At 35.6% G+C, this 15984-nt stretch overlaps 1 protein-coding gene across 1 annotated transcript in view; it reads left to right on the top strand.

Moving 5' to 3' along the window:
- LOC741724 (putative inactive fatty acyl-CoA reductase 2-like protein) overlaps positions 1–8922 on the top strand; it is a 49386-nt gene extending 40464 nt beyond the window's left edge. Inside the window, exon 5 of the mRNA XM_063791063.1 lies at positions 8809–8922. Within this exon, the coding sequence (XP_063647133.1) occupies positions 8809–8848 (40 nt within the window). The 3' untranslated portion in view covers positions 8849–8922. The remainder of the gene's footprint in view (positions 1–8808) is intronic.
- The last annotated feature ends 7062 nt before the right edge of the window (positions 8923–15984 follow it).

Genomic DNA, 15984 nt, shown 5'->3' with positions numbered 1-15984 from the left:
TAGCCACCCTAGTTCCTTTCCTGACCAGATGCAAGAAAGAATTATTAAAGAACTCTGTGAAATTGACCTTTGGTGTGGGAAGAAAGCATAACAAGATGGTGAATCAAACATTGTGCTGCATTTAGCATTTATTATAGATTATTACACAAAGTGAAGTAAAATTTTGTTAAATGCAAAATTGTCTATAAGAACAGCATAATATGTGCTTAATCCTACTTCTCTGCGATCACGTGATAAGTTAGTCACATGATTGGCATTTTAGACATGATGGTGCAGAGAGGTAAATAACTTGCCCCATTCACATAGCAAATAAATGGCAGAATCAGAATTCAAATCCAGTCTTTCATGACTCCAAAGGGCCTGAGTTCTTTCCAATACACCGATGGTTCTCAACTTCAGAGTGTATCAGAATTACTAGAGAGTGTGTTCAAAGTAAAGCTAAATGCCCAAGCTTTGACCAATAGCTGCTGAATGAGAATCTCCAGGGTCAGGACGTATGTTTGTTTGAGCAACTTCCTAGGCAACCCTGCTATATGCCGAAGTTTGACGGCCATACTACTATACCATGCTGCCTTATGGAGTTATAGAAATGATCCTTTGCTAAAACATTAAAAACATGTAGACTAATCTTTACATCTTATGGGAGTTACTAGTGAACTAGCAAAAATTTTAACATTTTGTGAATTTTTGTTAATCTGTACATTGGGTATAATGGTTTTTGCTTAAATTAGAATGTACTTATTTGTGTTTAATTGTTCTCAACTTAGAGCTAATTTGTAGAATTCATTTATTTGCTTTTACTCAGCACTCTACAAATTTTCTATAAAACGTTACAGTGTCTCTTTCACCTTGGGACACCAAATATTCCACAGAGACTGCCCCTTAGTTTAAGGGACCTTACTCTTTTCTTTGACAAATATACATATATATATATAATTTCTTTTACATATATATATGTAAAGCAGGTCTTGGTGGGTTAATGGGACTAAATAATACAGTTATTTTTGAAGAGCAAGACTTAGTAAAATAATTAAAGATCAAAGATTCTTATGACTGGAAAAGATTTGATTACCTTCAGTGAGCCCAAGGAATTACAGGCCAAATCTCCTGTGGATATTTCCAAAATGAGGTCATGTGGCTAACTTGTTGATTGTAAGAGACCACATTAAAGGCCTCTGAATTGTTTCAAAAGCATCATATAAATTTGATGCCCCCACCCCAATTCCTGCTTCTAATAAAAATACAGTGTTAGTGTCTGACTACAGAAGTCACACATGAGGAGTTCATTTTTTTATTTTTTATTTTATTTATTTAATTTTTTTGAGATGAAGTCTCACTCTGTTGCCCAAGCTGGAGTGCAGTGGCATAATCTTGGCTCACTGCAACCTCCACCTCCCGGGTTTGAGCGATTCTCCTGCCTCAGCCTCCCAAGTAGCTGGAATTACAGGCATGTGCCACCATGCCCGGCTAATTTTTGTATTTTTAGTTGATACTGGGTTTCACTTTGTTGGCCAAGCTGGTCTCAAACTCCTGACCTTGTGATCCTCCCACCTCAGCCTCTCAAAGTGCTGGGATTACAGGCGTGAGCCACCACACCTGGCCCGCAAGGAGTTTATTTAAACCAAAGAATTTCTCTTTCTGTTTTTCTCATCTGCTGAATTTCCTTACTTAGAGTTTGCAGTTTGTCTCTTGCCTCTGGGCTACAAGTAACTTTTCATATAATTTGAATAGTATCTCATGTTTAAAAAAAAATTAAGACACAGAATACTTGCCTGTGTAATGGAAAATCAATGGAACACTGTCAGTTTCCAAGAGAAATGTATAGTTTTGTTATAGTTTGAAATGCTTAGATCACCTTTCAGCTGTATCTTTCAGTGACCACATAAATGTGTCAAGAACAAGGTTTCCTAAAATGGTTAAAAAACAATCCCTCTGCTTGAGTTTTGATGATGGTTAGCAGTTATTCAACTCTTTACCTTCTCAGTCTTATGCCGTCAAGTAGAGAAAATAAGTTTATGCAATGGGAAGAAACAAGATAAGCTCTTAGATTTTAAACTAATTATATTGTTCTTAATTGATGGGCTTTCAATGAAATTTTTGAAATTATGTTTTTTCTTTATTCATTTTGATTTCATATTTTTCTAAATTTAATCTTTCACATTAGCAAAAATAAAAAACCTTTTAGAAGAACTGGCGCTTATCCAGGATCCATTTGCACCATTTCATCTTGTCCCTTCAGTCTTGTCATTATTATAAAAATAGAGGGTCTGCTATAAAAATGGGAGAAATGAAGCTCTCATTGGCAGTTAATACAGAGGATTTAGGGAACATTTTGTGTCCTCATTTAGCAGTTGCTACCTGCGAACTCTCATCACAGTCATACAAACTTCAAGAATCAGGCTTCCATTCTATTGTAGTAATAGTTCTGTTACTGTTCTTACAAGAATTGATTTTAATTCAATAAGCAAAATTTGAGTCTTTTCAGTGAACAAGAATCAAGGACATTAAAAAGAATTTTTTTTAAAGTAACACCCTTTAAAATAGCCACACATAGAGTTAAATACCTAGGAATTAACTTGACCAAAGAAGTGAAAGATTTCTATAATAAAAACTATAATACACTGATGAAAGAAATTGAATAGGACACCAAAAACTGGAAAAGTATTTCAGGTTCATGGATTGGAAGAATCAATATTGATAAAATGTAGATACTACCACCCAAAGCAATCTACAGATTCAATGCAATCCTTATCAAAATATCAATGACATTATTTACATAAATGTAAAAAAATACTAAAACTTATATGGAACTGCAAAAGACTGAGACTAGCCAAAGCTAACCTGAGCAAAAAGAATAAAACTGGCAAAATCACATTACTTGACTTCAAATTATACTACAAAGCTATGGTAACCAAAATAGCATGGTACCGGCATAAAAACAGACACACAGACAATGGAACAGAATAGAGAACCCGGAAACAAATCCACATACCTACAGTGAACTCTTTTGACAAAGGTGCCAAGAACGTACACTGGGGAAAACACAGTCTCTTCAATAAATGGTGCTGGGAAAACTGGATATCCGTATGCAGCAGAATAAAACTAGACCCCTATCTCTCTACATATACAAAAATCAAATCAAAATGGATTTAAGACTTAAATCTAAGACTTCAAACTATGAAACTACAACAAGAAAACATTGGTGAAAATCTCCATGACATTGGTCTAGGCAAAAATTTATGGAGCAACACGCTACAAGCACAAACAACCAAAGCAAAAATGGACAAATGGGATCACATCAAGTTAAAAAGCTTCTGCACAGCAAAGGATACAGTCAACGAAGTGAAGAGACAACCCACAGAATGGGGGAAATATTTGCAAACTACCCATCTGACGAGGGATTAATAATAACAGAATATATGAGGAGCTCAAACAACTGTGTAGTAAAAAATATAATAATCTGATCAAAAAATGGGCAAAAGATTTGAATAGCCATTTCTCCAAAGAAGGCATACAAATGACAACAAGCATATAAAAAGGTGCTCAACTTCATTGATCATCAGAGACATGCAAATCAAAACTATAATGAGATATTACTTCACCCCAGTTAAAATGGCTTATATCCAAAAGACAGGCAATAGCAGATGCTGTCAATGATGTGGAGAAAAAAGAACCCTCACACACTGTTGGTGGGAATGTAAATTAGTACAGCCACTGTGGAGAACATTTGAATGTTTCTCAAAAAACAATAGAAATACCATATAATCCAGCAATCCCACTGCAAGGTATATACCCAATAGAAAGGAAATCAGTATATCGAAGAGATACCAGCACTCTCATGCTTGTTGCAGCACTGCTTACAATAGCTAAGATTTGGAAGCAACCTAAGTGTCAATCAGCAGATGAATGGATAAAGAAAATGTGGTACATATACACAGTTGAGTAATAGTCATCAGAAAGAATGAGATTCAGTCATTTGCAACAATATGGATGGAACTAGAGGTCATATGCTAAGTGAAATGAACCAGGCACGGAAAGACAAACATTGCATGTTTTCACTTATTTGTGGGATCCAAAAATCAAAACAATTGAACTCATGGACATAAAGAGTAGAAGGATTGTTATCAGAGGCTGGGAATGCAAGTGGCAGGCTGAGGGGAGAGATGGGAATGGTTAAGAGGTACAAAAAATAGAAAGAAAGAATAAGACCTACAATTTCATAGCACAATAGGGTGACCATAGTCAACAATAATTGTACATTTTAAAATAACTTAAAGAATATAATTGGATTGCTTGTAACTCAAAGGATAAGTGCTTGAAGGGATGAATACCCCACTGTCCTTGATGTGTTTATTTCACATTGTATTCCTGTATCAAACATCTCGTGTATCCTATAAATATATATACCTAGCATGTACCCACAAAAATTTAAAAAAATGAAGTAGAGTTTCCCTACAAAAGAAAAAAAAGAATCAAGGAGTTTACAAACTAGAATGGGAAATATAAGCCCTGAATTTAAGAAGAGACATGATTTTTTCAGTCAGCGTTTTCCAATTATGGTACCTCGACCATCAGATCCATCTGTGGAGGTGGTTAAGAAATACAATTTCCTGGGTTACGCACCAAACTACCGAGCCAGGATCTCTGAAGGTGGAATAAGGAAATAATTATTAACCAGGTTCCTTTTTTTTCATGCCTACAGCTTGAAAGCTACTGATGTGAACATTGCTCTGGGCAGTTATAAAGGGAAGTTAGTCATAACGCAGTTATTCATCTGCATCTGTCTGTGTTAGCACTCTAACTGGAGAAATTCTTGTCATTTTCATGCATTAAAATAATGGGAGGACCTGGCATGAAATACAAATTGCTGGGTGTGCACCAGTAATTTCTTGTTTAGTGGGTATGGGATAGGACCCAGGAATGTACATTTTAATTATGCTACTAGTGATTCCAATGCAGTTCACGTGGTGGACAGCATTATGAAAAGTGCTGACCAAAACCACTGACCTGTTGGATGGCAGTTGGCTGCCATCTCTGGCACTCTATTGCGGCACCATTAAAGAGTATTATTTTAGAAGCTATAGCACTATGGTGAGATTCCTGACAGGGCAAGTCATATTATTAAGAAAGCCTAATATGGTAAAATGGAATCCTCTTTTACACTGTGGTTTGAATTGATGCAGCCAATTCATTGATTTATTTCAATGAAACAGTGTCAACTACTATCTAAATCAGAAAACTCAGACTTTTTAAAAATTGTACTATGTTCATTCAGATATGCATTCTTGATTGAAAATACAAGTCAACAGATAGAACACAGATTGGAACATTATTTCCTAAAGTTGTAATGATCTCCTAAAAAGTAATGCAAATATGTGATCTTGGTGCCATTCAACATTGCACAGGTTGTCTGAAAGAATAATATGGAATGACAGTATCTTCTGTCTTTTAAAGTCATAAAAACCAAAGGCAAAAGATAATCTGTATATGACAGCTTACATCATATGTAAGGAACCCCACTGTGAGAAGGGTGGATACTGAAATCATCTCCTACTTCTTGTTCTCCGGTAGTCAGAAATTATCACAGGCCAAAGTAAAATAGTCCACACAACCCTAAGTAAATTTCTAGTGAATAAAATGTGTCATGTAGACTCAAAAAGAGCCTTCTCCAAATTCAATTATCAAAAAAGAGAAAATTGTACAAATTTTAGATAAGCTTATCCAAAAATATTCAACATATGTTTGTTGTAGAATTAACATTAACTATCAAGAGGGAAAACATCTGACTCTAGAAGCAAACATCCAGCATGTTTATGATTGATTGATATTAGAAAACCTGTTAAAGATCTTTCTGGAAGAGTCAGAATGGCCTCTTTGTTGAGAATATGTCTAGGACGCTTTATCAGCCTTATCAATCCCAGATGTCAAAAGTACTGAGGATTGACCTAACTTCCAAATTAGTTTCAGAAATGCAGTGACACACCACTAAAAAGGCTGCCCCAATGGTGCAGAAAAATGGTAGACAGAAGTATGTTAACTTGCCAGATCAATATGTGGATTTCAATCCTTTCCTAGTCATCTTCAGTAAATCCTCAGAATGGTTTCTAAACATGTTCTTGCCTGATACAAATAAGACATGGTTTCTCTGACTACCTGAGATCAACTTTTTATTACCAATTTAAAAAGCTTGGAGTAGATCTCTGTTAATCCTGTGACTAAGGATCAAAGAATAGGTAAAAACACTGTTTTGGGATTAAGGAAGAGAAGAGGACTGTCTCTCTTACTATATTATGATTAAAACCACAGGTTAACTTTCTCTGCTCTTAACTTTTCTAAACATTTAGCTGTACTTTTCATTTTCTCACTGTTAATATACCACACCAATACTAAGTAAAATTCCATTTAATCAAAATAAGTTGGAACCAAGATCATTTTATTAAAATTATATTTCTTGAGAATATGAGAAATGCCAATTTAATCTAATAATCTCTGTGTGGATCTGTGTGGAGGGGAAAGTACCAAATATATTCTATCTGAATAAGTGTAATAAAAGCTAAAATGGTCAGTGCTCTTCCTTTTTCCCTTTATGAATAAATTAGAATATTTTAAAAATCAATTAGTATCCTATAAAAATACATGAGCCCATGTACTTACTAGACAATAATTGACATTTATATTAGAATAAGATTACAAAAATTTTTTACATGTTTCACTGTAATAATGTAAATATAAAGGTGGCTCGAAGGGGAAAAGAGGATAAAGGCAGGATGTGGATGACTTACTCTCACTTTTTCACCCTGCAGGAAAAGTTCAAAACGCACACCTTACTGATTATTGGAACTGATTTTTCAAATGTTTCTTAAGTGAAACATAGCAGGAATTACACTAAACTGACTTAATTGTATGAAATAAAGCAGATGGTTCTTGAGTAGATTTTTTTTTTTTCAAACAGGGCCTTGCTCTGTCACCCAAGCTGGAACGCAGTGTTGCAGTCAAGGCTCATTGCAGCCTCGACTTCCTTGGCTCAAGGGATCTTCCCATCTCAGCCTCCCAACTAGCTGGGACTACAGACACACACCACCATGCCTGGTTAATTTTTTTGTGTTTTTAGTAGAGACAGAGTTTCACCAAGTTGCCCAGGCTGGTGTCGAACTCCTTGGGCTCAAGTGATCCACCTGCTTTGGCTTCCCAAAGTGCTGGCGTTATAGGCATGAGCCACCATGCCCGGCCAGATGTCTTCTTTAAGTAATATTACAACTAAAACCAGCTTTTGAGTGTAATTAAACAGGTTGTTATAAAGGAGAACAATGTGATAATGATGATGCTATTCTTTGTATATTGATCTATATTTATGTTTCAGCTATTTGAGAAAGTCAAAGAAATTTGTCCATATGTGCATGAGAAGATCAGAGCTATTTATGCAGATCTCAATCAGAATGACTTTGCTATCAGCAAAGAGAACATGCAGGAGCTTCTTTCCTGTACAAACATTATCTTTCACCATGCAGCCACTGTATGCTTTGGCAACCCTCAGAGGAACATTCCCATGTACACACTCCCATGTGTACAAGCCCTCTCATGGCTTGTAAAACTCCTCCATGCAAAACTCCTCCAAAATCCCACCATGTAGAGACAACCATTTATTATTGTGGAGAACATTTGCTTCAATTTTTCTTTATACATCCATGATTATATAGATGTATGTTCCATTTTACTGTAAGCAAATAGCATCCTATTGAGAATGAGGTTTTGCAACCTGCTCAATTATATTTTTGGATATCTATCATTGTCAATAAATATTTTATTATAATATGTAATGATTACATGACATTCTATTGTACATATATATAATATACTCAACGAGTTCTATGTCAGTAGACATTTGGATTGTTTTAATTTTTCCCTATTATAAACAACCCTGCAGTGAACATCTCTGTGCATGCACATTTTTCAGCCCTTTGTGTGCTCTTCTTGAGACAAATTCCTAGAAGTACAGTTATCAGATACATATCAAATGTCCCTGGGTTATGAACAGTTTGCATTTCTGCACATAATGCTAATTGCTCTCCAAAAACAATTTGATGTCCCTTACACTGTCTCTGTGTAAATGAATGCTCATTTTTACAGTCACAAAATGGTATTATAATTATTTAATTCTTTTAAATGTTGCCAATAGGTTAATGGAAATGGTAGTGCATGTTCTGATTTTGATTTCTTTGATGATTACAAAAGCTGATGATTTTTAAATGCTAATTGGCATTTTGTTCTTTGTGAAATGCCTATTCATGTTCTTTGCCTATTTTTCTATTGAAGCATTTTTTTATTATTAAGACTTCTTGAAAGCTTCAGTATAGTAACTTCATCTTTTTATAAGACTAAAAATATTTTAACAATTTATCAAATGTCTTTCAAATCTATTATTTGTGCAGTATTTATAGTTTCTTCTAGCATTTTTATAGGTTTCATTTTAACATTTAGATCTTTGATCCATTTATAATGTATTTACCTAGAAAGGAGTACAGGAAAATTCTATAAGAAGAAGAGTGATGCAAATGTGAAGGTAAACCAGCTTTATTTTTTTCTGCCATATGGTTAGTTTTTAAACAATATTTATTAAATAATTTACTTTTACTCTTTATCTGAAATAAAGCTCTTAAATAAATTTCAGTTTTTAAACTATTTTGTTACATTAAATCAGGCTTTCACTTCCAGTACTGTACTGTATCATTTTAATTACTGGTTTTTTTTTTATTACATTAGGGCAAGTATACTCATGGCACTGTACTTTTTTTTTTTTTTTTGAGACAGAGTCTCATTCTGTTGCCCAGGCTGGAGTGCAATGGCATGATCTTGGCGCACAGCAACCTCCTTCTCCCGGGTTCAAGTGATTCTCCTGCCTCAGCCTCCCGAGTAGCTGCAATTATAGGTATGTGCCACCACACCCGGCTAATTTTTGTATTTTTAGTAGATATAGGGTTTCACAATCATTGCCAGGCTGTTCTCAAACTCCTGACCTCAGGTAATCCACCCACCTCAGCCTCCCGAGATGCTGGGATTGCAGGCGTGAGGCACCGTGCCCAGCCACACTCTCAATTTTATAGAGTTTTCCTGACTGTTCTCATTGCATAAACTTCTGATTAAATTTAAGATAATCTTGCCAGGTTTTAAAAAATCTTGGGAGTTTGATTAGAATTACTTTGTAGATATAGAATACTTTAGAAACATTTAGCATATTTAAAATATTGATTCTTCCTATCCAAGAACAAAGTTTTCCCATTTATTCAGTTTTTGCTATTTTTTGTTATTATATATTCATTTATGATTAATTTGATATATTTTAAATGTTCAATTTCGAACATTTCTTCCATTGTATTCTCTAATTTTTGTTTATATACAGGCAAGCTAATTATTTTTTATATAATTTTTATCAGTGGACACCTTACTGAGCTGTAGTCCACTTCAGCTTTTTAAAAAGCTGCTTCTGTTTTCCAGGCATGCAATTATGTAATCCTATAGTAATTTTTGTGACCGTCTTTTTAATATCTATATTTCTTCATTAATTTTAGTTTTCTTTCTAATTACTTACATGGCTAGGACCTCAGAACAATGTTAAATAGTAGTTGTGACTGTAGGCATTATTTTTAGCCCTGGCTTTACAAGCAGTATTCCTAGCTTTTCACCATTGAGAATGACATTGGCTAGCAAATTTAAATACATATTGTTTAATCATTTTATTCCTATTCTAGTGAATTCATTTAATTAAATTGGAAATGAAAACTAAACATTGTCTTAAACTTTTCAAAATACATGTAGATTATCATATAGTTTTTCTCTTTTTGAGTTAAATTAAATTAATAAGTTTCCTGGTATTCGATAAACCATGTATTCCTGGAATGAAGTATTTCATTGTTATCACATACTGTTTATATAGCTTTGTATTCCAGTAGTTGCAATTTCAGATTTTGACATCAATTTTCATGTCTGGCCTGGACCTTTATAATAACAACTTATATTGCTCATTTAAAAATCCACTGTTGTTCCCCTCCAGTTTATTTATATTTTCCAATTTCTTCAGTTAGCTGCTTAATTTATATGTTTTTGTTCTTTTAATGGCTGCTTATAGAAGCACCTTTGTAAATTCAGAGGATTGTGATTCTTTTTCCAGTTGATTAGAGCCAAGTGACATCTAAATATGCATACGGTGCATCAGTGAATAGGGTCTATGTACACAGACACATCATCAATACATAAGACATTCCAAGTATCACATAACTGTGCAGCCGTGCCCCATCCTTTTCTTCCTGGGGTTTTGGTGCAGCCACCAAAATCTGATAGGTATGCCGGTTACGGGAGTAGGTGCAGTTAGAGACAGGCATGATGCTGACTTACCTCACTGTATTTCCTTCTGCTTAATCTTCTGTAGACATGCTGTGCAACTTAACATCACTGCCACCCAGCGGCTTTTATGGCTAGTGAGATGCCAAAGCTGCAAGCCTTTTTACATATCTCTACTGCCTTTTCAAATGGTAACCTGCAGCACATCGATGAAGTTGTTTATCCGTGCCCTGTGGAGCCAAAAAAAAAAAAAAAAAAAAAAAAAATCAGTGATTCCCTTGAGTAAGTGGTCAAATAAAGGGATCCAGGTGTGAGTAGAATGTTGCTCTCTTTGATTCTTTGTAGCTATCTATTAATGAGATGATGAAGAGAAACACTTTTGAAGCAAAATGCTTTGAAACGGTGCTAGCCTTAGCTACCTTGTCCCTGCTAGCTCCTTCATCCCCTGGTGGGGAATATACTGCTGAAAGAGAAGGGGGATAGAAAATTCTTAAAGGAACATTTTGCTGAATTGTGTAGGATTGCATGAGGTACTTGGGAATATTATACATAGAAGCGGTTTCTCACCTCTTAATGAACGTAGCATTGTCACTAAGCAAGTAGAATGTATAGTATAAAAGTTCAGAAGAAAAATTTTTGATTCGGACATGAGTTTGGCATAGCTCCACAACTAACTAGCTGTGTGACTTTGAGAAAGTCCCTTGGCCTCTCTGAACCCCAGGTCTGTCATTTGTAAAATGGGCCCATTTGATTGTTGTGAGGTTGAATAAAGTTATATAAAACACTTATTGCAGTGGTAGGGAGTGTTTATTATCAGTTAATCAAATGATTAGTAAACAAGAACTAACGAAGAATAAGAATTGCTCCAAGATCTGGCAGAAGGTGACAGTCTCTTGACTTCTTTGGCTGAGACACCCTTTCCTACCCAAGAGAAATAGTGTCTAGGATTTTTCTCTTCTTGCCAAACAGCAGAAACCACCTTCATCCTAAGACACAGCTCGGGTCTCAGGATAAGTTTGTTTTCTGTTTCTTTATTCTGCTCCATTTCACTAAGTTTACTTTGTTTTTTCTTCTTTTTTTTTAAACTCTATATAAAAAGTATTATACCAGAAAAATGGACTCTTTCACAGTAAATTTATTACATTATAATTTTCTATAATCCTATATTTACATTTAATATATACTCTTTAAAAAGTTTTAGCTTAATTAAGAGTTCATTCCCTTCAGGGAAAACATTTTTATCTCCTCCAGTTCTGAGAACAGATATTTTTGTCTGTCATAAAAATGTCCAGGACAAAGAAGAATGAAAGTCATCTGAAGGACCTGGAGGTTACTTAAAGTTGCTAATAAATGGAGGTTTGCTACATTGATACAGAGAAACGTTTTAGAGTGCAGAATTTATCAGGATAGTGGGAGAAAAGGCAGGTGTACCCTGAGGCCCAACGTCAAGGCAATAAACTATGTTTAAAGCCTCAGAGCATTTTCAGGATAGAATTGACTTCTGTCAATTACCCTCTTATGGTGTTGTCTCTTGGCAAATGTGATGCTTCCATATTTGATACACCAAGGAGAGGGGCAGACTCCTTTTGTTTCCAGACCATTTCCTGGGACTCTCTCCACTGCTGATCTCTCTAACACCTGACAGGTTGTAGTGCAATTTGAGGCAGCAAAAGAGTCTGAGAGTTCATCAGAGAAAAGAAGAAAGAGTTCACTCCTAACGAAGGGCTTCTCTATGTACTCCATACCACCATGTCCAGACACTAAATACCCATGGGTTTCAAAGAAGAATAAACTCACCTCCCAGAGGAAGAGTTGATTTATCTTCAGGCATTCAGCACTTTCCACACTCCCTCAAGTATATGTCAGCCAGACAAGCCTGGTATGGTAATTGCTACATGATATATGAACAAACTGCAATTGACATTTTTACAAAATTTTTAATATTCATCTGTCATTTACTGCTCTCCAAAGATAACAATTATTTGAGCAACTAATTGGAACTAGGAATGAAATTATTTTATCTCAACAGATACATTTTGCATGCAGTTAAGGAATGAAGTTTTTAAAAAAAAAAAAACAGAGAAAAAGTCATACTTATTATTTGTTAATTCAAAATTAATTAGGACATCCAGGAGCACCTGTGGAGCCTCATTTCTCTCAGCCCTCCCCTTACCTTCATGCTGCAGTCACAAGGAAGTAAGGCCTCCTCTCCTCATACTCTGCCTGCCTTTGCGCTCAAAGCTCTCTGTTCCTAGAGCCTATTTCCCCTTCTGCTTCACCTGGTTGATTCTCACTCAGACATCAAGGCTCCCTGTGAAGCTCTCTGGCTTAGGCAGCCTTCCCGAGTGCCCCAAAGTACCCAGTGCTCGGCTTTATTATTGCTTGTAACACAGGTCATTCTGAATGTCTGGTTGCTTATCTACATTTTCCATTAGACAATGACTGTCTCAATGGAAGAGAATATTTCTTGCTCCTCTTTGCATCTTCGGCTAGGGACTCAATGCTTGCTGAATGAATGAAAAGTTTTTGGTGGAACTAGATGATTGTTGTTCATACTGTTCTGACTGTTTTTGTTTGCTTGTTTTGACTGGAACAAGAATAGATGACAGAATTCCATAGCAAGCTAATATTTGGGGATGCAGAAGTCTTATGTACAAAATATCTATTTATATCCCCACATCTTACCCGTTTCTGATTGTTCATTTTTTTCTTCTTAAACTTTGAATGAAACCTATATGTGAAGCTTTGAATAGCACTTTAAATAAAGCCCAGCAACCCCTCTCCACCTATACCATCATCTATGACTATTTCAATAACTCCTATACCAGACGGAATTTTTGGAAGTTTTAGAATAACAAATAACATTAAAAATCATTATGAATAAATATTAATTTACCTAAATGCAGGTTTAGTTTTTTGTTTTAAGACAATACTTTTTCTTTGATGAGTTCTCTATTTAGTAATTGGCCTGTGTTAAAAAAGAATTATTTTCAAAGGTTTTTAGGTTTCTATTTCCCCTGGGAGTTTGTTTTTCTTGCAGTGAAACAGAGAAATACCTAGGGAACAGTTTTTTTTTTTTTAAACAGTAACTTCAAGGGGTCTAGCAGCTGTCATTTGCTCTTAGTATTTCAGCCGTTCTTAAGGAACCAGGAGTTAGACATCAAGATAATCTTGAAGCTGTACTCTGGGCATTGTGATCTCAAAAACATAGCCATGACAATGTAAAAGGAAACTTTATTTTTCCAGAAAATCTGTTGAATGGGAATTCCAGTTCTGGAAGATAAAGAAGGATTTTCATTTTTGGCCAGGACCTTTCTGATGGCTTGGGCAGCAGTGATACTGCTCAGTGCTGTTAATAAAGTGAATGGGACTGTGAACTTCAACCTCATGCTAACATCCTGGTCCCTACCTTTGCAGGCCTAACGTCTCTCCTCGTTCAGCTCCCCTGATTTTCTATCCGGCCTATATCCTGAGACTGTTGGGCCTGAGCTCCCTTTCTTTAGCACCTATCTAAAAACTTTAGAATTACCTTGGCTCTGAAATATTCCAGAAAGATGAAATTTGATTTTGTTAGCACAAAAACTTTAGCATGTTAGCATAAAAATATTTTCAAATAACTTAAATCAGAAGTTAATGTTTTTAATGAGTGGGACAAGCATGGCCATTAATCAGTGTTAAACAACAATTTTCCTGGCTCTTATACCTGTAGTTGTCTTCTGCCCCTCATCCCAGCCACCAGTTCCCATCCTGACTCATCTCTATCTTCATATTACCAGCTTCTGCCTATTTAGTGTATTTACCTTGGAAATTTATGGGCATAAATGGATCAGGGATTGCCAGTGAAATTCTGGTTTTCCAGAATAACAGTTTAAGTAGAACGTTTATTTTTAAAAATGCACATAACTGACCAAGGAAGGCAGAGTTTTATGGTTGGTGCTTTTCTTATGTTTTAGGTCAAGGTAACTCCTCTTAAGGGAACCAGTGTAGAAGAAAAGGGCTTCTGTGCCTGTATAAAAACCTGAAATAACTAGAATTAGGAACTAGAAAAATGGAATCACAAATACTTATTGCTTTATTGAACATATGTAAATAAATCTGAATTAAGAAAGGAAGGGAGGAGATGAATCATTATTGAGCAATCACTGTGAGCAAGACACTTTCACAGACATTTATTTCCATAACTTAATATTGTAGGGTTGATTTATTATCACTGCTATGCTAATTAAGGAGCAAAAAGCTCAGGAAGGCAAGTAACTCCTTGAAAGTCTCTCAAGACTTTCTTTACCTTTCAAGAAAGGTATCCATGGCCACTTGATTCTGAAGCTCATGGTCTTTCCAGTCTACTCACATACTCAGCAGTGTTAGAGATTAAAAGGTGCTTTCTTAGCATATAGACTGTGTTCCCAAGGATCTCACATCCCAGACAAATAGAACAGGGCAGAATTATACATGTGGGGTGGTGGGAAAACAGTACATATTAAGCCTGGTGGAGTGGAGAGAGGCATATGAGGTGACTTGGAAGAGTGGGAAGAGTGTGGGTAGGTGAGATGTGCGCACGTGCCAGGCAGGGCAACTGGAGCTGGGAAACCCAGGCATGTTTGGGACACAGCCAGAAGTCCCTCTTGGCAGCACATGTGTGTAGGGAAGCAGTTAGAGATCAAGCTGGAGAGGCAGGCTGGGCTGTACTGTGGAGATTTTGCATACCATGCAGAGGAATTGGATTTAATTCTCCAGGCAGTGGAGCTCCATTGAAGGAGGGCCATGTGTGTGCATGTGGTTTTGTGTGTAATTTTTAGTTGTTTGCTCATTTGTTTTTATCATGGAAAGACACTGATGAAAGTGGGCTTCAGTAATATTGATATGGCCAGGGGCTGGGGGAGGCAGTGGATTAGCATGTGTTTTGGGAAAGAAAACAAAAAAACAATAGGACATGGCTACTGCTTTGCTTATGGAATTACACATACCAAATTAACTCCAGATTAGAACATGCATACTTGCCATGTTTTACATTTCTAGTACCAGGGATTTAATTCTTTTTTTTTAAATAAATGAGAAAGTAGAGTTTATTGAGTTTAAGTAGTTTTAGTGAGATCATATTATTAGTGAGAACTGGGACCAAACAGATTTTCTGACTCCAAATAGATATTTCCACTGGAACAGATATACATCTGTAAGTATACTGACACACATACATGTATTTCTTTACTGCTCATAATTCAGCATCAATTAGTCCTTACTAGAATGTGGGATGTATAAATGTAAGAGAATTTTCATGTTAAAATTGAGATAGATTTTTTAATTATCCTAAGATGGATTTAATTATTTTTCTTTAATTTTATTTTTATGAGAAGTGATATAACTTTATTGATAATGCATATTGTTTGGAAATACAATGTATTTTGCAAGTAACTAAAGCCTAATTTAAATTAAAATTTTAAATTTTCAATCTTTTTAATTGTTATTATTATTATACTTTAAGTTCTGGGATACATGTGGAGAATGTGCAGGTTTGTTACATAGGTATACACATGACATGGTAGTTTGCCGCACCCATCAACCTCTCATCTACATTAGGTGCTGGAAATGATGCAGAAAAATAGGAACGCTTTTACACTGTTGGTGGGAGTGTAAATTAGTTCAACCATTGGG

The sequence above is a fragment of the Pan troglodytes genome, chromosome 13 (genome assembly GCF_028858775.2).
Source record: "Pan troglodytes isolate AG18354 chromosome 13, NHGRI_mPanTro3-v2.0_pri, whole genome shotgun sequence".
Lineage (NCBI taxonomy): Eukaryota > Metazoa > Chordata > Mammalia > Primates > Hominidae > Pan > Pan troglodytes.
This window is presented reverse-complemented; position numbering and strand designations above follow the sequence as displayed.